The 26,778-nt window shown below is 53.7% G+C and overlaps 1 protein-coding gene and 1 long non-coding RNA gene across 4 annotated transcripts; one reads left to right on the forward strand and one right to left on the reverse strand.

Annotated features, from left to right (window-relative positions):
- The first annotated feature begins 42 nt into the window (after positions 1–42).
- CASP9 (caspase 9) lies at positions 43–19,192 on the forward strand. 3 transcript variants are annotated; one of them, XM_060625566.3, is made up of 9 exons: positions 43–300; positions 3,625–4,018; positions 6,085–6,119; positions 7,080–7,256; positions 7,691–7,780; positions 8,967–9,141; positions 15,436–15,615; positions 16,222–16,331; positions 18,360–19,192. In XM_060625566.3, exons 1-9 carry the CDS (start codon positions 169–171, stop codon positions 18,447–18,449), a joined length of 1,383 nt encoding a protein of 460 aa, XP_060481549.1. In that variant the 5' UTR covers positions 43–168; the 3' UTR covers positions 18,450–19,192. The 3 variants fall into 3 exon arrangements, with proteins under 3 accessions (XP_060481549.1, XP_060481550.1, XP_078308482.1); XM_060625567.3 differs by having other exon boundaries at positions 8,967–9,114; XM_078452356.2 differs by lacking the exon at positions 18,360–19,192 and adding an exon at positions 17,968–18,351.
- Positions 328–26,778, reverse strand: LOC132673152 (uncharacterized). The gene is made up of 3 exons (XR_009607884.3): positions 25,326–26,778; positions 10,433–10,565; positions 328–375 (listed from the first exon to the last, which is right to left on the reverse strand). It is a non-coding gene; the product is annotated as an uncharacterized LOC132673152 (long non-coding RNA).

Genomic DNA, 26,778 nt, shown 5'->3' on the forward strand with positions numbered 1-26,778 from the left:
AGTGGTGCCGTGGGTGGCCTGGGGCGGGCCCGGGGGGCGAGGGGCGATGCAGGGGCGGAGCGCGTCGCGGCGGCCGGTGCCGGGGCGGGTCCTGGGCGGCGGGCGGGGCGCCGCGGCCGAGGCCCGGAAGCGGACCGAGGCCGCCCGGGTCCCAGCCGTCGGGCCGCCATGGACGAGGCTGACCGGCGGCTCCTGCGGCGGTGCCGGGTGCGGCTGGTCGGCGAGCTGCAGGTGGCCTCGCTCTGGGACGCTCTGCTGACCCGCCAGCTCTTCACGCCCGCGATGATCGAGGACATCCAGGTGCGCCCCGCTTCCAGCGCCGCCCGCAGACTTCACGTCCCGGCTGGGGTCAGCGAGGCCGCGCCGAGAGGGTTGCTGAAGGCACAGCATGTCTTAAAGGCCGAGCGCCCGCCTTCCCCTCCCCGCCTGTGCCTCCGGTACCCATCCCCTTTGGGGAATCATCATGTGGGAACCCCCTTTTCCCTCACGGCGTTGAGCGCACTAGATCGCCCAGCCGAACCGTGCAATACCCAACACCTCTTCCAGGGCTTGCTAGAGCGATTCCACGCCCAGCACCACCAGCGTGCACCGTTGGCTGCTGGAGCCCTGTGCTTCTGGCCGGGATGGAGGCCTGTGTCTTACCTGCTGGCATGAAGGTTCAGGGCGCCCAGCTGGGGTGTCACACTGCCTGGTTCTGTGTCCCTGGCTAAGTCGTTGATCCACTGTGAGCCTCAGTTTTCTGGGCTGTGAAATGGGACAACAGTAGTATTGTGAGAGCTACATGAGATAGTGGGTATGGAACACAATTGCGTCAGGCCCAGAGTGAGGGCTTAGCTGGCTGTGCCCTGTCCTCTTTGGCCAGCCCCTCCTGTGCTGAGTTTATGTTTCCTAAGGGGTTTTAGAAAAGGGGGGGGGGGGTGGTGGTGGTGCTGATGCAGGGAATGAAGAAAATAATAAAGTGAACATGTGAGGTTCTCTTTAAAAGCAGTTTCATGTCTTTGTGTTATTTGACCCTCGCCACAGGCCTGTGAGGTAAGGAGGTTCCAGGAGGTATTTGCTACCAGGAGGGGCAGTGGGTGTGTGCGGCTTTCTGGGGGCCTCTGGCCAGTGCCCTATGGGCTGCTTGCAGACTGTCCATTTTCTGCCTCATCCAGGAGCTTGGCCTGACCTAGTGAGGAAGTCTTTAATAGGATACGTGTCGTATGAAAAATTAGCAGTGAATATTAGTATTAGAAGAAGTCTCATGAGAATCTGCTGTGTGACCTGAACTGAATAGTGGAAATGGTTTGAGACCATTTCCTTGCCTTCAGATACATTCACAGGGGTTGCAAATTCAGATGCCCACAGAGGCCCAAGAGATGGGCACCGCGGTGGGTGGCCCCCCAGCTCCAGCTCAGTCTGGCCATTCCAGAATGCTGGCTCCGTGTTTCCAGATCTCTCACGTTACGTAAAAAGAAGTTGCAAGTCCCGATTTTGATGTCAAATTCCCTGATTCTAGATGTTGGCAACAGATTCAGGTTTTCGAAGTACTGTCACATGAACGAGAGGCTGCCATTTGCCACCCCTGGTTTGGCTGAGCCGCATGGATCTGGGTCCTCATCCTGGTTTTGGTACATATTAGTCGCAATGCCTTGCTGAGACTCAGTTTCCCTCATCTGTAAAGTGAGGAGAATTGTAATTTAACCCCGTAAGGTTACTGAGGGGGGGACAAGATGAAATGATGCATTTAACACGGGGTCTGTCTTACTGTGAGTGTTCCGGAAATGCTGAAAGGCATGTAGCTGTTTTGGTAGTGAGGATTATCTTTGCAGTGACATTACAGATCTGTGGCGTTCAACTTAGCAGCCATTAACCACACCAGGCTATTTAAGTGTAAGTCTGAAATAATTAATGTTAAATAAAATAGAACACTTACAGGGCACCTGGGTGGCTAAGTCAGTTAGGCATCCATCTTCGGCTCAGGTCATGAGCTCGCAGTTTGTGAGTTCGAGCCCCGCTTTGGGCTCTGTGCTGACAGCTTGGAGCCTGCTTCAGATTCTGTGTCGCCCTCTCTCTCTCTGCTCCTCCCCCACTCACATTCTGTCTCTCTCTCTCAAAAATAAATATTAAAAAACATTGAAAAAAATAGCAAATTCAGTTCCCCAGCTGTAGGACCCAAGTACTCAGGAGCCACATGGGACTCATGCGTTTGGACAGAGCAGATGAAGGACATTTCTATCATCACAGGAAGTTCCCTTGGACAGTGCTGCTCTAGGATATTTGAGGAGAGGGTGACGTCTTACCCCTGTGAGGAACTTGGTCAGAGTGGGTCTCAAAGGACAGCGAGCTGACGAATAGCTTCTTCCTCCTTTTCCCTGTGTTGGTGACCAGCCCCACCATCCCGACACCCGTAAACCTCGACCTTTTCTGCATCGTCACGGTCCACCCAATTGATGCCCAAATCCCGTGCATTCTCCTTCCTTATTAAAAAAAGTTTTTTTTAAATGTTTATTTATTTCTGAGAGAGAGAGAGAATGGGGGAGGGGCAGAGAGCGAGGGAGACACAGAATCCGAAGCAGGCTCCAGGCTCCGAGCTGTCAGCACAGAGCCCGACGCGGGGCTCGAACCCACGAACCGCGAGATCATGACCTGAGCTGAAGTCGGACGCTCAACCGACTGAGCCACCCAGGCGCCCCTCATATAATTTTCAATTAAGAAATATTTTTTTCTTTAAAACATTTTTTTAACGTTTATTTATTTTTGAGACAGAGAGAGACAGAGCATGAATGGGGGAGGGTCAGAGAGAGGGAGACACAGAATCTGAAACAGGCTCCAGGCTCCCAGCTGTCAGCACAGAGCCCGACGCGGGGCTCGAACCCACGAACCGCGAGATCATGACCTGAGCTGAAGTCGGACGCTCAACCGACTGAGCCACCCAGGCGCGCCTCTCCTTCCGTACTTTTCTGGTCTGTCCACTTATTTCTCTCCATTCCTGCTACACTGTCTTTGCCACCACCCGACCTGGCTGTGGCTCACCCCCTTCCACCGTCTACCCTGCCTCCAGGATGATTTTTCTCAGAGGCAGCTCTGACTCTGTCACTCGTAAAGGTCCTCAGCGGCTTCTCCCGGCTGTTTCGGCACACCGCACAGAGGCCTCCCCCTCGCTGCTGTTTCCCACTCCAGCTTACGTTTCGTTTCTCTGAATCCGCGATTCACTTCCTAACGTTCCCTGGGGCCTCCGTGAAGACATCCCCTCCTGGAGGACTCCCTGGCTTCCCAAGGCTAAGTTGGATGGCCCTGGACCCTCCTGCTGGCACTTCTCTCCTTGGTGTGCCACTGTTGATGTGTCTGTTTGCATTCCGCGCCCAGATGTCTGCTTCTTGAGGACTGAGAATGTTCGCTGCTGTATTTTCACCACTTAGCACAGTGCTGGGCTCATGGGAGATGCCTCCAAAATGCGGAATGAATAGATAAGCAAAGGCTGGCCGGTGGCAAACACTCCGTGTAACTGCAGGCTCAGTTTTTGCCCACGTGCCTGATTGGTCAGACTTATACCAGATGGGAAGTGTTGGGGGCCGGGGGGGACATGGTGAGAGTCCCAGGAAATCGTGTGGCTAATAGTGCCGTGTCTTTTTTTCCAAACAGCATGCGGGCTCAGGGTCTCGGAGCGATCAGGTCAGGCAGCTTGTCATAGATCTAGAGACCCGAGGGAGTCAGGCCCTTCCTTTGTTCATCTCCTGCTTAGAGGACACAGGCCAGGATGCTCTGGCTTCATTGCTGAGAATGGGTCGGCAAGCAGAAAAGCAGAATCCGCAGGCCGTCAGACCCCTGGACCTCATGCCTGTGGTGGTTGGACCAATGGGCCTCAAACCAGAGGAGCTCAGAAGGAGGCAGTATCCTTTAAAGCCGACTCCGGAAAAACTCACTCCAGTGGTGTTGGGGCCCGAGGAGCTGTGGCCAGCCAAGCTGCGGCCAGAGGTTCTCAGACCAGAGGTGCCTAGGCCAGTGGACATTGGTTCTGGACCATTCAGTGATGTCTGTGAGTACCAAGACCACGGTCGGTATGCAGTTGGAACTCTATATGCCTGCTACCCCTTTCTCCCTCTCTTCCTTCTTCTGGGACTACAATAAAGCATAGATTGTTTCTTTTCATGATAACCCATCATTCATGTAGGCTTTCTTCACTCTTTTTTGTTCTTTTCTCTTTGCTCTCTGAGTGGGTAATTTCAAATGAGTTGTCTTCTACTTCACAGATTCTTTCTTGTGCGTGATCGAATCTGATGTTGATGCTGTCTGTTGCATTCCTTTCAATTCATTCAGTGCATCCTTCAGCTCCCGTATTTCTATTTGGTTCTTTTTGTGTGGTTTCTATCTTTTAAACTTCTTGTTTTGGTCATGTATTGTTTTCCTGCTTTTGTTACGTTGGCTTTCTGTGTACTCTTGTAGCTTACTGAGCTTCCTTGAAACTGATTTTGAATTGTCAGGCACATTGCAGATTACTATTTCTTTGGGGTCAGTTACTGGGAAATTAATGTGCTCCTTTGGTGGGGTCCTATTTCCTTGATTTCTCGTGTTTCTTGAAGTCATGTGTTGGCTTTGCATTTGAAGGAGGAGCCAACTCCTTGCTGACTAACCTCTTTAGTGCGTCCGATCTCGGATTTTTTTTTTTTTGCACCAGCAGTGTTTTGGAACTTCTCTGCTGGATTCCCAGAGTTCGACAAAGGTGGTCTCAGTTATGGATGATGTCAAAATTGGTGTTGTTTGTTGGGGAAGGCAGTAGAAAACTCTTATTCTGCCATTTTGTTGATGTCCCTCTCTCACTTTGTGGATGGATACTACTGATTTGGGGGTGAATGCATTTTTCAGTCGTGGATGATAGTTGTATTTTTGGGGGTGCAGTGAGATTTTGGAAATGAGCAATAGTTTCAGATTTAAGGCTGTGAACTGTAGGGTTCTTCAGGAAGATAAAACCATTTCCTTTTTGTTTGTTTGTTTAATTAAAGTTTATGTTGAGAGAGAGAGTGCGTGCAGGGAAGGGGCAGAGAGAAAGGGAGAGAGAGAGGATCCCAAGCAGGCTCTGCACTGTCAGCACAGAGCCTGACGTGGGGCTTGAACTCACAAACTGTGAGATCATGACCCGAGCTGAAACCAAGAGTCGGACGCTTAACTGACTGAGCCACCCAGGTTCCCCTAGAACCGTTTCTAATTAAAAATGGGATGTGAATGCTCTTCTGGCATGGCTTTGAAACTCATAAGAGGACAGTTCCCCGTAAGGGGTCCAGGCCCTCTGTGAACAATGAATGGCACCATATTGTTGGATCATGAGAATAGATTCCAGTGCAACTCAACTCAGCATTGCAGTTCTGCGATAACCACCCAGTTCTCTTTGTTTAAGAAAGAAAAGAAGTCCTAACTACCATAGAGGCTGGGGGTCATTGGACTTCTTGCTAATTGAAATGAAAACTCCTTTGACACCGAAGGAAACATTGCCACTGTTACTCGTTTAATCATTCTGCCAATCTTTCCCGAGGACTTTCTGGGTGCTGGGCTCCATGGATTCCACAGACAGGAAGTGTCCACTGTCCTGGAGCTTCCCTCATGCCTTTCTGGTTTAGAATTTCGTATAGATGGAATCACACCACATACACTCTTCTGGCTTCTTTTCCCTGGCCTAATGTTTCGTGGCTGTCCGTGGCAATGCACGTGTCAGTACCTGCTTTCTTTTCAGTCTGTGGAGTGTTGCCTTGCATGGCTTTTATCATAAATTGCTTATCTGTCGACTTGTTGATGAACATTTTGGGTTGTTTCTAATTCTGGGCATGAAGAATAAGGCTTCAGTGATCCTCCACGGCTGGCTCTTTTTATGCCCCATTGCGCTCCTTTCTCTTGGGCATATACCCGGAAATGGAATTGCTGGTCAGAGGGTAGGTGTGTGTTTAACGTCATTGGAAATTTCTAAGCAGTTCTGCAAGGTGGCTGTGCCCCTAGACTCCCACCAGCAGTGCCGGAGGCTTCCCGAGTTCTCGCCCTTCTGTTTTCAAAGTCCCTTGCCCTGCTCCTGCTGGGCCAGACATTCACGTTTTCTCTCCTTTTCTCTCTCTCCAGGTGCTCAGGAAATTTCGAAGCGAAATGCTGATTTGGTGAGTCTTTATGTGATTTGGGGCCAGCTATGTTGGCCTTGGGCTCGTCTGCTCTGCACTTCCCAGACCCTTCCCTCTGCCGGTGGGTCAGGAGCCCCAGCGGGAGAGAGGGCCCCAGGCCCCCCCGTAGCTCCCTGGCCCTGGCACAGCTCTTCCTGGATCAGGCTGTCCAACCCTACCGGCTCTTTGCTCCTCTGTGAAGTCAGGGGGTCAGACCTCACGTGAGGCGGGCCTCACAACTGGCCGTGGGACTGAGTCACTCCCTCTTGTTGACAGCATTTGTTGGCTTGACCCCTGCGTGCCAGTCCTGGGCTCCATGCCGGGATACCTGGGAGCGGACCCCTTGTGTTTCTAGCCCTTGTGGAGCCATCAGCCTAGCAGAGGCTGCTTGCACAAAGAAATATCTAAATCTGAATCTAAATCTAAATTTGAGTCTGAGTCTAAGCCTAAGTCTAAATCTAAATCTTAAGTACTGTGACAAAAAGAACAGGCTGTGATGAGGGAGGATTCCAAGGGAGAAGGGGAGTCTGGCCGGGAAATGGCATCCATACTCTGAGGGTGGATCTGGGCACAAGTCTGTCGACAGAGCGCTACCCCCGCCCCCCCATGGTTCTCAGGTGCTCCTCGGACGGGACAATCTGTCCGGTCCTTTGGGGGCGAACGGCTCTGGGGGTTGAGTTTCCCAGCTGAGTGCTGCCGTGGGAACTGGTCTTCTCTCCCGAGCTGGCTGTTTGCGTGTCGTACCGTTCGTGCTCACGCCCATCCGGTTTGCCGTCCGTTTGCTTCTGCCCCGGAATGCCAGGTGTAGGCCTGCTGCTACTCGGTCAGAGAGAGGGCAGACCCCACTTTCTGTCCCACGTCTCCAGACCGTCCACCGCATGAGTGCAAACCTGGGGCTCGCCTTCACTCCTGGGGAGTGCAGCGAGACCCCGGTTGACGTGGGTCCCTGTGCTTGGGCAGGCGTATGTCCTGAACGCGGACCCCTGTGGCCACTGCCTCATCATCAACAACATGAACTTCTGCCTCGAGTCGAGGCTCCAGACCCGTACCGGCTCCAATATCGACTGTGAGAAGTTGCAGCGACGTTTCTCCCTGCTGCATTTCGTGGTGGAGGTGAAGCACGACCAGACGGCCAAGGTCCGGTCACTGCCTGTGGTCAGGGATGGGGGGTGGGCTGGGACAAGGGTCCTGGGAGAGACCCGAAAGCAAGCGACTCCCCGACACCTGCCCTTAGGACTGTAGCCCCGGGAGAGGCAGCGTGGCTCAGTGGGTACCAGTTCGAGCTGCAGGCTCAGAGAGACCTGGGTTGTGGACTCCCGCTCCCTGCCGCGTGACTCCGGAGTTTTAGTCTCCTTGTCTAGACAGCAGGCACGGTAGTCACCTCCTAGGGGCGTCGTGAACAGCACCCAAGCACGGCACCTTGTCCCCAAGAACGGTGGCTACTGTGGCTGTTAGGACTGTCCTTACTGCAGTATTGGCCCTGGGAGCAGGGAAAGTGCTCTGCCCGGGAGGGCCCAGGATGGCGACCTGATCCGTCAATGGCCTGGCTCATCTGTGACCTTGTCTTGTAGCAAATGGTCCAGGCGTTGGTGGAGCTGGCGCGGCGGGACCACGGTGCTCTGGACTGCTGCGTGGTGGTCATCCTCTCTCACGGCTGTCAGGTACGAGCTGCCCGGAGACGCTGTGCTGAGAGGCCATGAAGGAGCCCCGTCCCTTCCTGTGTCCAAGACACCCTGGGCTTTGTGGGCAGAGCCGTGGGGCCCTGTCTATCTCCTGTTGTTTTCCTGGGAGCCATCCGGCCCTCTGAGGAAATGGATGCCCCTCCTGGGAGAAGCCATCTGGGAGAGGCAGGGAGGAGACGAATTCTGCTCACAGAGCTCCTAGCCTGGATTTTGTTCAGAGTCGGGCACTGCACACAGGGGCTCGCAGCTCCTGCCTCCGTCTTGCATTGTCCCAGGCCCTTTGCTGTGGGCTGGGTGTCAGGACACTGGGACCGCCTCTGGGCTTGGCTGCTAATGTGCTGGGTCATCTTCGTGGCCCAGCACCTCCCGCTTCCTGGGCCTCAACTTCCTCATCTTTACAGCTGAGCGTTGGCACAGGTCAGAAGCTCCAAGCGGGAGGCCTGTCGTCCCCTGTGGTGGTTTCACAGTGTTTTCCAAACTGGCAACTGTCGCACAAAAATCAGGATTTCCAGCTTCTCTTGAAAAACCACAGAGGTCGGGCCTTACTAGGCCACATCCTCACAGAGCAAAACTCTGGCCTACAGCTGGGCAGGGACTGCCCCTTTTCATTCGTGGTGTGACCCCTGGACCGGCAGCATAGGCCTCACCAGGAAATCATGGGAAATTCAGACTCTCAGGCCTTGCCACAGACCTTTTCACGGAGAGCCTGTGCGTTGACAAGGTCCCGTCCACATAAAGTTTGAGAAGAACTGGCCTAGAGCAGTAGCTCTCAATGCTTACCTGCATCAGAAGCTCCTGAAAGACCACATTGCTGGTCCCCACCACCAGGGTTCCTGATTTAGATCTAGGGGGGAGCCCAGGAATCAGCAGGTCTTACAGGTTCCCAAGTGATGCTGATGCCTCTGGTCCAGGGACCACACTTTGAGAACCACTGATCTAGAAGAAGCTGGCTGGCACTCTCCCATTAGGCTGCTTTAGCCATGGGAGTCTGAGACCCTTCGAATAGATGCTGACCAGGGCCCTTCCAGAACGAACCTCTGTCTAAATCAGCCTTGTGCCCCTGGCTGGGGCCTTCTAAATGCTTGGCCCCCATAAAGCCTCTAGACAGTGGTTGGATTCTTCCTCCAACTTCTTGGTTTTGTAACCAGGATTCTTGGTCTTCTAGGCCAGCCACCGCCAGTTCCCAGGGGCTGTTTATGGCACAGATGGCTGTCCTGTGTCCATCGAGAAAATTGTGAACATCTTCAATGGATCCGGCTGCCCCAGCTTGGGAGGGAAGCCCAAGCTCTTCTTTATCCAGGCCTGTGGTGGCGGTAAGCAGGTCCTCAGTCTCCCTGCAGGTGACTCTAGTGGGGAAGGAGCCGCCCTCCTGCCTCCTCCTCCGTCCAGCCCCTCCTGATGCCCAAGGGGGTGTGTCCAGGCAGTCAGAGGGTCCCAGACATGGTCCCTTTGTCCACACTGCAGTATCTCCCTCCGGTTAGAGTAGGCCCCAGCTGTGTCCAGCCTGTAGAGGTTAGAGCCTCTACCGTGTCACCGTGCGGTAGCCTCAGGGCCTCATTCAGCTCTGGCAGCTTCAACTCCAGAGACTCAGTAGTAACAAAGCAGGGGACAGAGAAAAAAAAAAAGCCCTTTCATTTTCCTTATCATTCTCCCGACCTCCCTCAGCTAGACCCTCTTTCCACTGGCCCAGAGGAAGGGAGGCCGGAGCTAAACCAATTATTAGAATTGCCAAAGGCCCAAGTACTGGAGATGTCAGTAATTTTTAAGGATCGTTTGGATCCTTTGCGATTTTGCCATATGCCCCGACTTTAAACCTAAGTCCGACGTCACCATTACCTGGTTTTCTTATAAAGTGAAAAAAAAAAAAAAAAAAAAAGGAAGGAAGAGAGAACATTGTGTGTCCTGAATGATGGAACATGATGGCAGAGGTGGGGGACACTGGGCATCCTGTCCCAGGGCGTTCCCTTGGCCCAGGGCTCTTCAAGGGCAAGGATGTCTGAAAGACACGCCAGTTCCTTGTCCCCCAGCCCCCTCTGCGTTGGCTATCCAGCCGGCCCAAAGGGGGCGCCATTCACACCAGCGACCTGTTCCTGTAGCATAACCTTCTGAACGCGTCCGTCTGTCCCCTACCGTTCCACGTTGGCAGGGGTGATGTGAGGGGATGTGGCTCGTCTAGGTGAGCAGGCTCTGGTCACGTGATTCATCTGATACGTGTTTACTGAGTATCTGCTGTATACACCAGGCTGTGTGTTCGGTGTTCGAGGTACAAGCCACACAGGGTCTCTGTCCCCTGGAATTTATAATGTGACTGGAACTGTATCAAGTCACTGTCGTGACCCATGCCCGTAACTCGGCCATGGGTGACTGAGAACCCCAGGTTCGATCTTGGTGGCTACTTCGTTCCTGCACAAACACAGGCCAGCTAATCTCTAGAAGTCTTGGCAAGTAGGGATAATCACAGGACCCACGTCCTAGCGTCCCCGTGAAATATTTAGCGCACGAGTTGGTGCATGTGCGGCACTGAACGCAGTGCCTGGCTCATTTGCATCACTGCAAACCTGGACTCTCCCCCTCCCCTAACCCCAGAGCGCCTCGTGTCACCTAAGAGCCCCCTGAGCCCAGCACGGTTACCTGAGAGTTCTGGTAATGGGAAGGTGGAAAGGCTGCCGCTCTCGGAGTTGTAGAAATCCTAGCTCGTCGTTGTTTTACGACCCAGAATGTGTCGCCCAGTGATGTTGTTCACTCTGAAGCGAGTGGTCCTTTCCTGTGTGAATAGAATGAAAGATGAAACAGGCAAGGGAACTGTGGACGAAGGGCGAGCTGGGACACCTGCTTTCTGGAAAGTCACGGTTAGCTGGTCTTCCGGCTCAGTGCCCCCTCATCGCCCATTCTCGCAGCACGGAGGGTCTTTCCTGTGTTACTCTCTGGACTCCTCAGCAGGCCCACAAGGTCCGCGGGGATCTGGCCCGGGCCATTTTTCATCCCCCAGCCTGGCACGCCGTGTCCCGCCCCAGCGCCGTTCAGCCCTCCCAGGCTCTGGCTTGCTCCTCAGCCCTCCCTGTGCCATCCCTCTGCCTGCCCTCCTGGCCTACTCTTTAAAAAAAAAAATTTTTTTTTAATGTTTGTTTATTTTTGAGAGAGACAGAGCGTGAGCGGGGGCAGGGCAGGGAGAGAGGGAGACGCAGCATCCGAAGCCGGCTCCAGGCTCCGAGCTGTCAGCACAGAGCCCGAGGCCGGGCTCGAACTCACGAACTGAGAGATCGTGACCTGAGCCGAAGTCAGACGCTTATGAGTCACCCAGGTGCCCCTCTTTTTTTTTTTTTTTTTTTTTTTTTTTTGTTTAAGGATTTTACTTTTAAATAATCTCTGTGCCCAATGTGGGGCTCGAACTCACAACCCTGAGATCAAGAGGCCTGTGCTCCACCAACTGAGCTGGCCAGGCACCCCTCCTGGCCTACTCTTAATCATCCATTCTTCTGGTTACAGCTTATTGTCTCTGTGTCCGGGAAGTCTTCCCTATACACCCCCTCCCTTGCACAGAGTCAGGGTTAGTCTCTGTGCTCACGCAGCCCCTGTCCTTCCCTTGTCACAGCGCTTTCTCCTTGTATTGAGATGGCCTCATCCCCTGGTCGGCTCTTCGAGGCCAAGGCCAGGCCCCTCTGGTCCCCCCAGACCTGCCACTAAGCTCACAGGATGGTTGCATCTTATGTGCCTCCTAATTATTCGATTTGAAACTGAACCATATAAAAATCACATAAGCAAAATTTTAAATAATGGAGACTCCCTCCACCACAAAACACCCACCTTAGTGGGAGGAGCAAGATTTCAAAGCTGCAATGCAGTGATCACGATTCTGCCTTTGGAATTCTGGGCCCTGCTCAGCCCCCCGGCCCGCTATTGACCTTGTGGGTAACGCTGTGGCCACACGGGGGCGGCACGGTGCTGAGAACAGAAATGCTGCCGGGTCTGCAGTCTGCACCCGTGTTCTGCAGGGTGGCCTCTTGTTTACGGCCATCTGAACGTCTGCCCTGGGTTTCGGTGACTGTTGTGTTGCTTTGGTAACATCCACTGTCGTTACAACTTACAACAGTTTTCAAATCCTTTGACGTGTCGTGCCCCCCACTGGTAAGAGGTAGGGGTGCCTACCCTGGAGCAGAGATCCCTGCCTCCAAGTGAGTAGCGCGGGTGTGGAATGTCAGTGAGTAGATAGCGCGATTCGGCATCTAGCGTGATGCGCTTGGCCGAAGCTGAGCGGCCTCTGTTAGCCCGAGCTGTTCATTTTGGGGCAACCCCTCTTTAGACTTCTAGAAATCACTCCGAGAAGGCAGAAGGAGGAACAGCGTGCTCCCGTGGTGGTTGTGGGTTTTATATGCTGATAAATCCTGCTGTGTGTTCATTCTTCTGGGGAAGTCAGTCTGCCTTACGGAGGGGTTTGGATTCGCGAGTCTGTCTGAGAACAAACCGTGTGTGAGACAGATAACCCCGGGGGCGAGGCTTTCGCATCAGGTTTGTCTGTCGCATGAGGAGGACTCGGGAATGGAGATTCCTGTCTCTCCCAGATTCCCCTTTCGGAGCCCACCGTGTCTTCTCCGGCTTCCCCAGGTTGTCCCTCTGCCCACCTCTGCCTGCTTCCCCAGGTCGTCCCTCTGCCCACCTCTGCCTGCTTAAGCCAGGCTTCCCCCACAGCAGTGCCCCAGCCTTTCCTGCCACCCATATCTCACGTCCCTGCCCCTGTTCCACTGCAAGTCACTTCCAGACACCCGGGTAGAATCCCAGCCCCTGAAGGTTAGCTGTGAGAACAAAGACAGATTACCAAGTTCCTGAGTCAGGTGTATGGAGTGAGAGGCCCATAGATGTTGGGGCTATCATTATGGGGTTGCCAGAATCATCCTTGCCCTGTCTCTGCCCCCTGCCGAGGGAGCCGACTGAGCCAGCCGGGTGCCCCTACAAAGCCTTCTTTAAAATCACGGTTTGTGGGGCGCCTGGGTGGCTTAGTTGGTTAAGCGTCCGCCTCTTGAGTCTGGCTCAGGTCATGATCTCGCGGTTCATGAGTTCGAACCCCGCGCTTGGGATTCTCTGTCTCCCTTTCTCTCTGCCTCTTTCTCTCTCTCTCAAAAATAAATAAACGTTTTTTAAAAATTAAAAAAATAAAATCATGGTTTGTGACACACACACACACACGCACAGACTACCCCTGGGGTACAGAGCACCCACACAGAAACCGAAGAAGACACAAAAGAAGAAGACGGGGTCCTGCTTTCTGGGGAGCTGAATGCCCAAACAGAAACATCTATGCCCTCAATTTACATTGAGACTTAGGTTTAAAAAACTGACATCGAACTCGTCTCTTTGCTTTTTGGGGGTGGACAGGGATAGAGTTGAGGAAACAGTCCGTCATACGACAGTGTTCCCTCCCTTTCAGACAACCGAGCGGAGAAAAATTCCCATTCTTGGCTTCTGTCTTACGAATGCCAAGTAAGGTGGATCTTGTGAGCAATTCGACCTTGTGCAATCCTGTCTCGGCTGCTGGAAAGCACAAAGCCAAACGCACGGGCCACCTCTAGCAAGCACGCGGGACCTTACAACGTGCATTTCTAGATCCCAAATGTACTCTTCTTCTGCCCTTGAAGTTTTACGTCTTCTCTATTTTATTCTGCTCTTATCATTTGCGCCTACTAAGCTATCTTCTTTTAGGGAATCAAAGAAGGCATCAAATCATAGGTCGTGAGATTTTGGCCATGTTTATACCTTCTGACCCTGTAGTTCCCTAAGGAGATAATTCAAGTGAAGTCAAAATGCTCTACATAAAACAGGGCGCCTGGGTGGCTCAGTCGGTTAAGCATCCAACTTGGGTTCAGGTCATGATCTCGCGGTCCGTGGGTTCGAGTCCCGCATCGGGCTCTGTGCTCACAGCTCAGAGCCTGGAGCCTGCTTCCGATGCTGTGTCTCTCTCTCTGCCCCTCCCCTGCTTGCACTCTTCTCTCTCTCTCTGTCTCAAAACTAAACGTTAAAATAATAATAATAATGATGAAAATCCTCTATGTAAAGACACCTGTGGCCACATGAGCCAAAAGCTGGATATCATCAAAATAGCCAACGTTAAGGAAATGGATCAGTGAGGGCGTATCACTGAAACAGACCATGATAAAGCCATTTGAACTAGCTGTGATGGGGACTGTGGAGATGTGAAGAAATGCTCCCGGGACAATGTGCCCATGGGCCACAACTCAAAGGTTAAGAGGCAGAAATGGGGGTAGCTGTGTCAGGCTTGCAAGATCCTGGATGATTTCCTTAGCCGTATTTTCTGTCTTTTCCATTTGAAAATCCTAATTCCACCCCCACCCCCCCCCCCCAGCAGCAGACCTGGAAACCAGGGGTCAGGGCAGGACTCGGGCCACGCACAACTCCCATCACAGAGCCATCGGGATGGCGACATGGCAGGAGGTTCTCCGGGGACAAGCTCCCCGGAGGGAGAGCTCCCTGCAGGGTGCAGTGTGCTACTCCAGATAGAAAGCAGCTAAAAGGAGCTTCTGTAAAAGCAGAGGGCAGAGTGGCCCGGAGGGTTCCTTAGGGAAGGGTTTCTGGAGCCCTTCCGGGGGCTCAGGCAACCCCCGCTTTCAAGGCTGAATAAAGCGAATTGTTTTTTTAATGACGTGAGGTCGACCACTGTAGCCATTTTCAAGTGTATACAATTCAGCGGCTGGGAGTACGTTCACAAGTGTGCAACGATCACCATTCCCTGATTCCAGAACTTTCTCGTCGCCCCAGACTGAAACCTCATACCCCTCAGGGCTCACTCCCCCTTCCTGCCTCCTCTCAATCCCGGGCAACCGCTCACCTGCTTTCTTCTCCACGGATTTGCCCCTTCTGGGTCTTTCACGTGAACAGAGCCAGATACGTGGCTTCTCGCATCTGGTTCTTTGGCTCAGCGTGTTTTTCGTGTCTACCCACATGGCCCTAGGTATCAGCACTTTATCCCTCTTTAAGCCTGGGTGAAATTCCACTGGCTGTCTGTGCCACCTTCTGTGTATCCGTTCATCTGTCAGAGGACACTTGGGGTGTCCCCACCTGTTGCCTGTTGTGAATGATGCTGCTGTGAACTTCGCTGTGCCAGGATTTGTTTGAACTTCTGTTTTTAGTTCTCTTGGGTGTGTACCTCTTAAGTTGCTTTTACAGCTTTTGTTTTTAGTAGTTATTTATTTTTGAGAGACAGAGAGACAGGGAGTGAGTGGGAGAGGGGCAGAAAGAGGGAGACACAATCTGAAGCGGGCTCCAGGCTCCGAGCTGTCAGCACAGAGCCCGACGCGGGGCTCAAACCCACAAACCATGAGATCATGACCTGAGCCGCAGTCGGACACAACTGACTGAGCCACCCAGGCGCCCCTTGTTTCTACAGCTTTAGAAAAGAAATCTCTGCACCCCCGTCCCAATTTCTGCCTAATGGGTGTGCAAAACTTTTGTCACAGTAAAAAGTAAAGCTTCGGTTTCTGTTTCTCGCTCAGCGCTGGAACCCTGGCTCCGGAGGGAATCAGGCAGTGTCGGGCTGGGGCGGGCCAGGTGTCACCAAGAAGCAAGGAGCAGGGGCTCTGGTCGGTGTTTCAGTGACGAGTGCTGTCCGTTTTTGCTTCCTGCAGAGCGGAAAGACCATGGGGTTGAGGTGGCCTCCACGTCCCCTGAAGACAGGACCCCTGGCAGTGACTCCGAGCCAGACGCTGTCCCGTTCCAGGAAGGCCCAGTCACCTTTGACCAGCCGGACGCCGTGTCTAGCTTGCCCACACCCAGTGACATCTTTGTGTCCTACTCCACCTTCCCAGGTGAGCACATCAGGTGTCCTCCCAGCCGGCGGGTCCCCCTGTCAGCCCTAGAAGCAGCGGTGTTGTTAAGGAGCGACCTGGGGGTGACTTGGCCCTGAGTCTTGCCATCTGCGGGACCCCGAGCAAGTCACTTCGCCTCTCTGAGCCTCAGCTAGGATGCAGAATTCAAGGAGGCCTGTGCTCTTGGGTTTGTGTGCCTCACTTGCCTCACCCGTGTCCTGGCCCCGCCTCAGGATTCTCATCTTTAAAATGGGAAGAGCAGTCGTACGTCAGGGGTCGTCGCGGGGATTAGCAAGGTGGCTAGCACATCCCCGAGCACAGTGCCTGGCACGTAGCAGGCGTGACGGGCATTAGTCTTTCCTTTCTTAGCCCTTGGGTGAGTCACTTGACTTCTCGGAGCCTCGGTTCCCTTGCTGGGAAGGCGGGAACCAGAACCAAAGTCCCAAGGCGGTGGTGGCCTCACGACCACGCAAGAAGGTCATGAACAGGACGGGGCGCAGAGATGTGTGGATGTGTGAATGGGTCCAAGTCCACAGGTGGCCCCAGTCGGGGTGTGGGGGGCTCTTAGCGGCTCTCCGATAAAGTTCCGCCTCTCTGCTTCTGAAGGTTTTGTTTCCTGGAGGGACACCAAGAGCGGCTCCTGGTACGTGGAGACCTTGGATGGTGTTTTCGAGCAGTGGGCTCGCTCTGAGGACCTGCAGACCCTCCTGCTCAGGGTGAGCGTTGCCGTCCTCTGGGAGAGAGAGGGGAGGCTTCTGGGAGGGGCAGCGTGTCCTCCTCAGGTGGGGCGGGCGGGGCCCCAGGCCCAAACCGGAGGTTGGCTTGCTGTGAGGGCTGGTGTTGCCGTTAACTGTAACCGTGACAGTGACACTTGCCCATTACTCGGAGGGCTGCCTCCCCTGGCTCCTCTGAGGTCCCAGGCTGATACTGGGACCCCCGCTGGCAGAGGCAGCCCTCCGTGCCAAGGCAGCTCAGTGGCCAGAGCTGAGTGGCGTTCCTGAGGGCGGGTCGTGAGGCATGCCCCACTGTGTAGTCTTCTCGTCTTTTACATTTCTTTAAACATATTTTCATTTTTGAGAGTGAGAGAGACAGAACATGAGTGGGGGAGGGGCAGGGAGAGAGGGAGACCCAGAATCCGAAGCAGGCTCCAGGCTCCGAGCTGTCAGCGCAGAGCCCGACGCGGGGCTCGAACTGACAAACTCCAAGGTCACGACCTGAGCCGAAGTCAGACGCTTAACCGACTGAGCCACCCAGGCGCCCCTTTGTCTTTTAGTCTTGACCCTCAAGTATATCCCCTTGTCTTGGGGGTCCCCCGGGGGAGAGCGGGAAGGATGGTCTGATAGGGCCCCAGACTCACTCAGTGAAATCCCGCTCAGAGCACACATGGGCCTCTCCTGCTTGCTCAGGCGTTCTGTGTCATGAGAAGGATCTAGAAGGTCTGGGACCCCGCCTTCCTCCTGGGGAGGCTCTGGCTCTGTGCTTTGCTGAGCAGAGCAGCGGAGAAAGAAAAAGCAAGTACAGGGTCACCACCTGGTACAACTCCAGGGGGCGCCATGACTCTGGGCAGGTGACCTTGGGAGCAGCAGGGGGGCCTTGCCGGTTGGGGGTGGGAGTCCATCAGGGCCAAGCAGTGCACTTGACTCCTGGGCCTGATCTCTTCTCTCAACTTCTCTTTAAGGAAACCTTTCAATTTGATTTGAGCCTTGTGAAGTTTTGAATTTTCTCATTTCTCATTTTGAGTTTTGTAAACTCAGAGTGGAGATGCTTTTCTCTGTTAAACACTCTCCCTCCCAGCTCAAGGAGGCTGCAGGTAGAGCTGTTTATTTTTGTTTTTTAAAAATGTTTATTTATTTTTGAGAGAGAGAGCAAGAGAGAGAGTGCAAGCAGGGGAGGGGCAGAGAGAGAGGGGGACAGAGGAGCTGAAGCAGGTTCTGCACTGACAGAAGACAGCCCGACGCGGGGCTGGAACTCGGGAACCGTGAGATCATGAGTCAAAATTGGACGCTCAACCGACTGAGCCCCCCAGGCGCCCCCTAGAGCTGGTTTTTAAAGTAGGTTTTAAGGTTTTATTTATATATTTTTGTATGTATGTATTTATCGAAGTGTAGTTGACATATGTAGTCATGTTACATTAGTTTCGGGTAGCAATTTGACAATTCTGTTCATTGTGCTATGCTCACTGCAATAAGTCTAGTCGCCATCTGTCGCCATACAAAGTTATTACGATAGTCTAGACTATATTCCCTCCCTATGCTGCACTTTTCATCGCCCCGACATGTTTCGTAACTGGAAGTTTATTCCCCTTACTCCCCTTCACCTATTTCGCCCATCCCCCACCCCCGTCCCCTGCAGCATTATTTACAACAGCCAAGATACAGAAGCAAGCTAAGTGTTCACTGACAGATGTATGGATAAAGGAGATGTGATGTCTGTATACGGTGGAATATTACTCGGCTGTAAACAAGAATGGGATCTTGCCATTTGCGACAACATGGACGCAGCCAGAGAGGATTAGGCAAAGTGAAATAAGTCAGACAGAGAAAGACAAATACCGTATGCTTTCACTCATGTGTGGAATCTAAAAAAACAAAACAAACGAACAAACAGAAACAGACTCCCAAACCCGGAGGACAAGCCAGAGCTGTTACAGGGCTGGTTCAGTGGACATCCCCCTTCCTCCTTCTCTGGAACCCTTCCTTCCATCGAGAGAGCTCACGGACTCCCCTGTGCTCCTGTTTTCACAGGTCGCTAATGCTGTTTCGCAGAAAGGGATTTACAAGCAGATTCCTGGTTGTTTCAATTTCCTCCGGAAAAAACTTTACTTTAAAATGTAATGAGGCCGGGGCCCCTTGCCCCAAAACCTTCCTGCTCCAGGCCCAGCGGCAGTGGAGGTCCGGTCTTTGCTACGACGACAGCTGTCACTCTTCGAAGGGGTTTGTGGCCTGTCGTGGGTCTGCTCTTTCCCCACCAGCGGCAGACAGGCTCTTAGCAGCTTCCAAATTGGAGACGGATGACTGGCGACACAGGAAGCAGAGAAGAAAATCAAGAAGGACACCCAGGACTGTTACCAGTGGCCTGTTCTCCGGCTAGTGGCTATGGCCTATGACCCCTGTGTTTTCTGTAGAGTAAGGCTTTTTAACCTCAGTCTGATTGACATTTGGGGCCAGATGTTGGGGGGGGGGGGGCGCGTCCCGTGCACGGTGGGATGTTTAGCAGCATCCCCGGCCTCTACCCTCTAGGTGCCAGGAGCACCTCCCCCTGCGTCGTGACAACCCAAAATGTCTCCAGACATTGCCAGATGTCCCTTGGTGGGACACCCCGTGAGAACCACTGATCTACAAGAAACTTTGGTTACAAACAAATCATCTCTCTTAGATCAGCAAGTTTGGGGCTACTAGTCTGAAAAGCTGGAGTCTGCAAATCCTCAATGAGGTTTTAAAAATGATCAATGTTTCTTATATTCTAGTATTAAAAAAATCTTAGGGGCATATGGACACTTTTTCCCCCTTATTTCCCCCCTCATTTTGCTCCAACTCTTTGTTTTTCCTTATAAAGGGGATTTTTGCTTTTCTGGGAACATTTCCTCATCTCTTACTTTATGTGAACCCCACCCCATCCCAGGGAAGGATGACAGGTCTGGGAGCCGTGTCCTCAGGGAAGTTAGGTCACTGAGCCAAGGGGAGCGTAGATAGACCCCACCCCTGAGGTCTTGTATGCGATCCTGACCCTGGCCAATTTGGAGCTTTTAGGGCCTTGGACTTGAGGATTGCTTACTAAGACTCACCAAGATGTGATTCACGCAGTTGTCACTTGGTTATTATTTCCCCCGCCTGTGACCTTTCCAAGTGTGAAATAGTCCCGGGGGCTTCTGGCGGTTAGTTATGTGTGGTCACCTGCGGGATGGTACAAGGAAACAATCCAATTAACCCGACAGAGCCAAGCAGCGCTTGGCCCTCTGCCTGCTCCCTGCTTCCAGGCTCTGTACTCGCCCCTCATGCGAATCAGGTGGTCCTTGCCCAAGGCGCCCGCCCGAATCGTGTTCAGGACAAAAAGATGTTATCACAGCTTTCCACTGAAAAGATGTTATCACAGCTTTTCACTGACCTGGCAGGGACTTCCTATAAAGGGGTGGGGGTGGGGGGGTCTTAGCCCGGAGTTCTGTTTGGACTTCTGAGCAGCGGGGCCTATGAACTCCTGAAAATCATACGCCGAATGTGTAGAGGGACAGGTGCTGAGATTTCATTTGTCTCTCAAAGGGATTGAGAGCCTCAAAAGTTTAACAACTAGCGCTGTTTGCAAGGCCACCCCCATGGCGTGTTTTCAGAGGCTGGGTAGCGGTGTCTATGAAACATTTTACTGCCCCATCTCCATTGTCCAGTGACGCTGCTGGGGCCAGCTCTCCAGCACAGATACGCAGACCAGTGTGCAAGAATGTGTGTCCCAGGATGTTCGCTGCAGCGGTGGGAGAGAGAATAGGGAGCGGGTGAAAGCGTCACTCCTTCTATTCATAATAGGGAATATTATTTAGCTGTCCAAAAGAATGGCCCGGATGTATGTGCTGACACGTAAACTGTGACACAGTGCCGAGTGAAAAACACCCAGTTGCAGAACAGTAGGAAGCATAAAATGCTATTTTCGGTTAGAAGCCATGGTATATGAATGTACCCATATGGACGTGTGATGTATGCACATAAATAAAGTCTAGAAGGCCATACACCGTGCTGTTAACAATGATTACCTCTGCAAGGTGGAACCGGAGAAGTAAAATGAGGGGGACTTCGCTTTTTGACTCGATACGCTCCTAGATTCTTCTAATAGTTTTACAAGGAGTATATGTATTGCCTTCTAAAGTAAAACTAAAAATCGTGGGTACGAAGACGCACGTGTTGTCACCATTCAGCGAACATTTGTTGAAAGGATGAATGCCCTTGGCCACCTGTCTCCTGCCACCTTCCTGCTCGCGCTTTTCGTTGGCAGCCTCCTGACTTCGGCTCGTCACCTGTCTGGGTTTGCGTGGGCAGGTGTCCCCAAGAGCAGTGTGGGGCTCCAAGCCGCACATGCACGCCCCCCCCCCCGCCCAGGGCTGGGACCACTGCGAGGCTGCCCCCGCCTTTCTGCAGCTGCTGGGGGGGCCTCCACCCGGGGACAGCTGGCTGCTGGGCTCTGCCAGTCCTGGAGCCCGTTAGCATATGTGCCTGTCCTGGCTGCTGTCCCACAAGCCCAGGGCCTCTGCCCAGCTGCCTCACGAGGCTGGCCTTCCCCGTTGATCCCCTCTGACATCTGGCCACGCTTTCGGCCGTGGCCTGCTCTGTTGTGCCTGTGTCTGCGCCTGGGAACAGCCAATGCTGGGGCAAAAAGGACAATTGTCCCCGGCAGCTGGGTCCCCGAGGTGCTGCCCGGACCATCTGCACGGTGACTCGCACAGCAGCCGGGACTGGAAAGGGTCCTAGGATCTGGCTGGGCAAAGGCCCTGAGCAACCTTGCAGCCAGCCAGCCTGGGGCCAGGCTCCTTTGAGATGCTGGTGGCTCCTCAGAACCTCAACTCCAGTTCCCCTCTGCCCAGACGGAATCGTGGCCTTTCCCCAGGGGAGCAAACAGTAAACTGTGGATTAATGGGCACTCGCTTCTTGATTTTACACGGTTCTCCAGCAAACTTTTCTGGAATCTCCGGTGCCTGTGACCACCCGATGGCGAAGAGAGGCAGGGGGACAGACAAATGAACATGGGGCCGGCACATATTAATGAGACGTGGAGGCAGTCACCTGCTTATTTTCACGGTGCCCGTCTGACAGTGTAGTTTTCCTCCTGTGACCACATGCTCATGGCTGTGGTTTCATACTTGATTTTAAATTTTTAATGTTTATTATTGAAAGAGAGAGTCAGAGCATGAGCAGGAGAGGGGCAGAGGGAGAGGGAGACACAGAATCCGAAGCGGGCTCCAGGCTCCGAGCGGTCAGCACAGGGCCCGACGCGGGGCTCGAACCCACAAACTGCAAGATCATGACCCGAGCTGAAGTCGGACACTCCACCGACGGAGCCACCCAGATGCCCCCATACTTGATTTTAAAACAAGACTGTTGGTTTGACTCAGTTCTCTGCAGATTACATTTAAAATAATGAAATCACATGCCCGCTTTCTCTTGTTTTGGGGCTCTGTGGCAAACCACACGCAACTCCCACTTGTTCTGGCTCCTGGTCTGGTTCAAGTCCATTTTACAGAAGGGTAAGTTGAGGCAGTGGCAATGCCAGGAGGTGGGTAAAAAACACCCGCGATCAGCATAGAGTCCTGTTTCCTCCCAGCATCCATCACTAGACACCATGCCTCCTCCTCTCTCCCCCCGGGCCCCCCAGGCCCCTCCTCCCTCTCCTAGGCGCCCCCAGGCCCCTCCTCCCTCCCCCAGGCCCCCCCAGGTCCCTCTTCCCTCCCCCAAACCCCTCCAAGCTCCTCTTCCCTACTCCAGGCCCCCCACCCAGGTCCCTCTTCCCTCCCCTAGACCCCTTCAAGCTCCTCCTCCCTCCCCCAGGGCCCCCCAGGCCCATCCTCCCTCCCCCAGGCCCCCCCAGGTCCCTCTTCTCTCCCCTAGACCCCTTCAAGCTCCTCTTCCCTCCCCCAGGGTCCCCCAGGCCCCTCCTCCCTCCCCCAGGCCCCCCCAGGTCCCTCTTCCCTCCCCTAGACCCCTTCAAGCTCCTCTTCCCTCCCCCAGGGTCCCCCAGGCCCCTCCTCCCTCCCCCAGGCCCCCCCAGGTCCCTCTTACAAGCGAGCCTCTCTTGTGATGTCTCCCTTTTACGGCTGCTTACACCTGTTGCTGATTGTGTCCATGGGTTCGCCCCAGACTGGTGCCAGGTGGCCAGGTGTTTTTTCTTAAATAATTTTTATGGTTTTTATTATAAACAAACGTGGGCCATTGTTTAAAAAATAGGAATTGAGCTGGTGTGGAAGCTTCTGAGGTACTGGGTTTGAGCTCACCAGGAGGAAGCTCTCAGGACACATTCACACTAACAGAGGGACCCACTCAGTCCTGTTTGCCTGGACTATCCCAGTCTAAAGAGAAAATCCTGAACTCTCTCAGTCCAGGGCAAGCTGCAGGACAAGGAGGTGGGGGGGGGGGACCCTTTAGAGGGACTGATTTCCAATCATCAAGGCTGTGGAGGTCTCAAATGATCAGGTTTGGGGCTTTGCAGATAAATCTATTTATAGCATTGGATGGTAGGGCCTACATACAGCAAAAAGCAAAAATGAGATAAAATACGTAACTAATCCTAAGGAACCTGCCCTCGCAGTCTCCACAGCACAGAGCCCGACAAGGGGCTCGATCTCATGACCCGTGAGATCACGCTCCGAGCTGAAACCAGGAGTTAGACCCTTAACTCACTGAGCCACCCAGGTGCCCCTAATGAACCTACTCTTTTTTTTTTTTCTAACGTTCATTTATTTTGGGGAGCTAGCGGGGGAGCGAGCGGCAGAGAGAGAGGGAGCGAGCGGCAGAGAGAGAGGGAAACACAGAATCCGAAGCAGACTCCAGGCTCTGAGCTGTCAGCACAGAGCCCAATGCGGGGCTCGAACTCATGAACCGTGAGATCATGACCTGAGCCGAAGTCCGACGCTTAACTGACTGAGCCACCCAGGCGCCCCTAATGAACCTACTCTTAATGCCTGAAGGGCATCCTTTGTTTTCAAGCTCCCTGGACAGGGCCACCCTCTGCGTGCCTTTCGCTCACACAAATTGTGGGGTCCCAAGGAGGGGGACCCAGCAGGGGTTCTCAGGGGGCTCCTGCCCAGCTCTCAGGAGAAAAGAGCGGATTCTCAGGCCCTAAGTGGGCATTGCTCTTGTGGGGCCAGGTGAGCAGGACAGGGCCCATGAGGCCCGGGGCGTGTCTGGTTCTCACCGAATTAATCCAGTCGATGTAGCTGGAGATCCATGTGAAGACGGAGGGCTTGTGGTTGAGTAATTGCGGGTGAGGGCAGACCCGAAGCTGACCGCGGTGCGCACTTCCCCCTGGCCATTAGTCCCCTGGCAGGGTCCTGCTGAGGAAGGTCACAGTTCGTCAGGAGGAACCTGGGAGCTTCTGTGGGGCCACGGAGGGCAGGGGGTGCCCATTAGAGCCCCGCGTTTTACATGTTTGCAGTGAATTCATGTTGTTCCATCCTGGCTCGTCCTGTTCTCTGACGCCAGCCTTTGTGGTCACAGCTCAAGATGACACCAGAGTACCAAGAGCCAACATTTATTCCTTCTCTGTGCCTGGAATGCAGCTAAGCACTTCATATGCCTTCTGTCACTTAATTGTCACAAAAACCTGCCACACATGACAAGGTGTTAGTACTATTGTAATTCTGCACTTGAACTTTATTAAGCTTTTTTTTTTTAGAAAAAAAATTTTAATGTTTATTTATTTTTGAGAGAGAGAGCATGAGTGACAGAGGGGCAGAGAGAGAGAGAGAGAGAGAGAGAAAGAGAGACAGGCTCCAGGCTCTGAGCTATCAGCACAGAGTCCGACACGGGGCTTGAACTCATGAATCGTGAGATCATGACCTGAGCCGAAGTCGGACGCTTAACCCACTGAGCCACCCAGGTACCCCTAGGCTTTTTATAATATGCTAATCCTCATAGCAAGTATGTATGCCTTAAAAAAAATTTTTTTTATTAAACAAACATTTTTTTTTTTTTTTCAACGTTTATTTTATTTTTTGGGACAGAGAGAGACAGAGCATGAACGGGGGAGGGACAGAGAGAGAGGGGGACACAGAATCGGAAACAGGCTCCAGGCTCTGAGCCATCAGCCCAGAGCCTGACGCGGGGCTCGAACTCACGGACCGTGAGATCGTGACCTGGCTGAAGTCGGACGCTTAACCGACTGCGCCACCCAGGCGCCCCTAAACAAAAATTTTTAAAAATGTTTTTATTTATTTTCGAGAGAGAGACAGAGCATGAGTGGGGAAGGGGCAGAGAGAGAGAGAGGGAGATACAGAATCGGAAGCAGGCTCCAGGCTCTGAGCTGTCAGCAAAGAGCCTGACGTGGGGCTCGAACCTGTGAACTGTGAGATCATGACCTGAGCTGAAGTCGGACGCTTAACCGACTGAGCCACCCAGGCACCCCCTGACTGTTGGAGTTTATGTCCAAAGGAGACTCACACTCAGGTGTCCCACGAGACAGGAAAGTTTTGAGGTTGGGAGTGGAGCATCTCATGAGAACCTGGGGGACCTTTGCGGAACCCCAGAAGCCTGAGGTTATAGCGTGAATGCTGTTTTGGACTCTGACCTTGGGTCATCCAAAGGGCCTTCTTTGCCCAATGCCACGTGGTCCTTCTAACCCTCATTCCGTCTTAGTGGCAATGCCAACAACAAACACAGCAGCGACTGTGTGCCAGGCATTGGTCTAAGTGCTTCCCATGGATTATCTCCTTCCCTTCTCTTACCCTGTGATGCAGGTGCTTTCATAATCCCCATTTTACAGATGAGGAAACTGCAGTGTGGAGAGAGGCTAAGTAACGTGCCCTCGGTCACACAGCTAGAAGGTGGACGAGCTGGGCTTTGAACCCAGGCAGAAGTCTGCCTTCTTATCGGTCCATGCAGTCCTGCCTCCCCAAGGCGGCCGCCCTTTCTTCCAGACACCCTGGGGCGGTGAATGTGGGGAGAGCCCCTGCCTGGACAGGGGCGACCTGGCCTCCTCTCCCCCCCCCCCCGAGCCCCGGGCCCCCGGCGCCCACTTACCCTGCAGCCTTCTCCGGTCCGTGATGTGGCAGGCATAGTTGTTGGGTAGGATGTCGCCCCACTTGGTCTTGGTCAGCGCTGGCCAGTCCGAGCAGGGCAATGTCGCTCCTGGGTCGGTGAAGAGGCAGAGCCCAGAGAGAGAGTTGACTGTTCCCTCCCCGGTTTCATTTCTGATCTAGCCCCAGCTGGCACCATGGAACCCCCTTCCTCGGCCGGGCCGATTGTGAATCTTCCTTCTGGGGGGGCTACCAGGGACTGGATCAAACCCCGAGATTCCGTTTAAGTCCCCGGTGGAGCTGGGAGCCCCAGATTCCTCCGAGCCCTTTCATGGGGCTTCTCAGAAGAGAAAGGGCGAATAGGTTTTGTCTTGCGACGTGCGCCCGGATGGATTAGTCAGGGCTGCCCGGCCGGCTGTGCTAATAAGGGTTCTGAAGCTCGGTCCAAACTTGGGGATGGCTGCCCTGGCCATGTACTTTCTGCATTCGGTTTGGGAAAACAGCAGGAAGTGCTCAGATCAAAAACCCGTCGGCTTCTACTCTTGACTCTCCCTCCCACCTTGAGATGTGCTGCCATCCACCCCTCTGTGTCACTCTCTTGCCCCGGGGAGCCTTTAGCGGTCGGCACTTGGTGTTTCCCACGATGGCTGTGAGATCTCGCATCCCGTAGGCGCCGTGGCAATGTGATGTTGACGCTCCGTCCGCTGAGAGCTGGGGTCTGGGGTCCTTCCCCCTGGAGAGGGAGGCCCGTGGGGCGGGGCCGGTGATACCGTGTGAAGAAGTAGAACTTCTTTTCTCTGGACATTCCTCTTCTCCAAGTCTCTGAGCCACACAGAGAGGCCACGCATCGGGGGTCCGGACAACAGTCCCAGCTGACGCCCCTCCCCGCCCCCACAGGTGCGGGAAGAAACCTTCCAGATGATGCAGTCCAGCCACCACCGTGTGTCTGTCACCTCGCGAGAGATCCAGCGTGAGAACCACCCACTTGAGCCCATTCAGCTTTCAGTCCTGAAGTTCGTGGGTGATTTGTTATGCGGCAATAGGTAACAGGAAGAGTGACAGGTAGGACACCAGTAGGACAGATAGTAGATGCCCTCAGTGCTGACGACCTTCTCGGTTCTGACGCACGTGCTTAGCCATCTGTCCCATAATGTCACTTCGGATAACCGCTATCGCCACGGGGCTGCTCCGCTCACTGGCCCCAGGACCACTGTCCCTGCTGTGACCAGTCCCTGGTCTTGGCAGTTCTCCCCTCGCCACGCCCCCATCTCCTTCCTCCCCATCCTTGACATATGCTGTGTCATTTCATAGCTTTCCAGTGTCTTGTCTGTGTGCGTCTCATCCAGTTGACAAGCCCCTTGAGGGTAGGGGCCACCAGGCTGCCTCAGGGACCCCCCTGTGCCCTCTATGAGCCGTCATGAGCGCTGGATCGCAGCAGGCTGACTGGATGAAGGAAC

This window comes from Panthera onca, chromosome C1 (genome assembly GCF_046562875.1).
Source record: "Panthera onca isolate mPanOnc1 chromosome C1, mPanOnc1 haplotype 2, whole genome shotgun sequence".
Lineage (NCBI taxonomy): Eukaryota > Metazoa > Chordata > Mammalia > Carnivora > Felidae > Panthera > Panthera onca.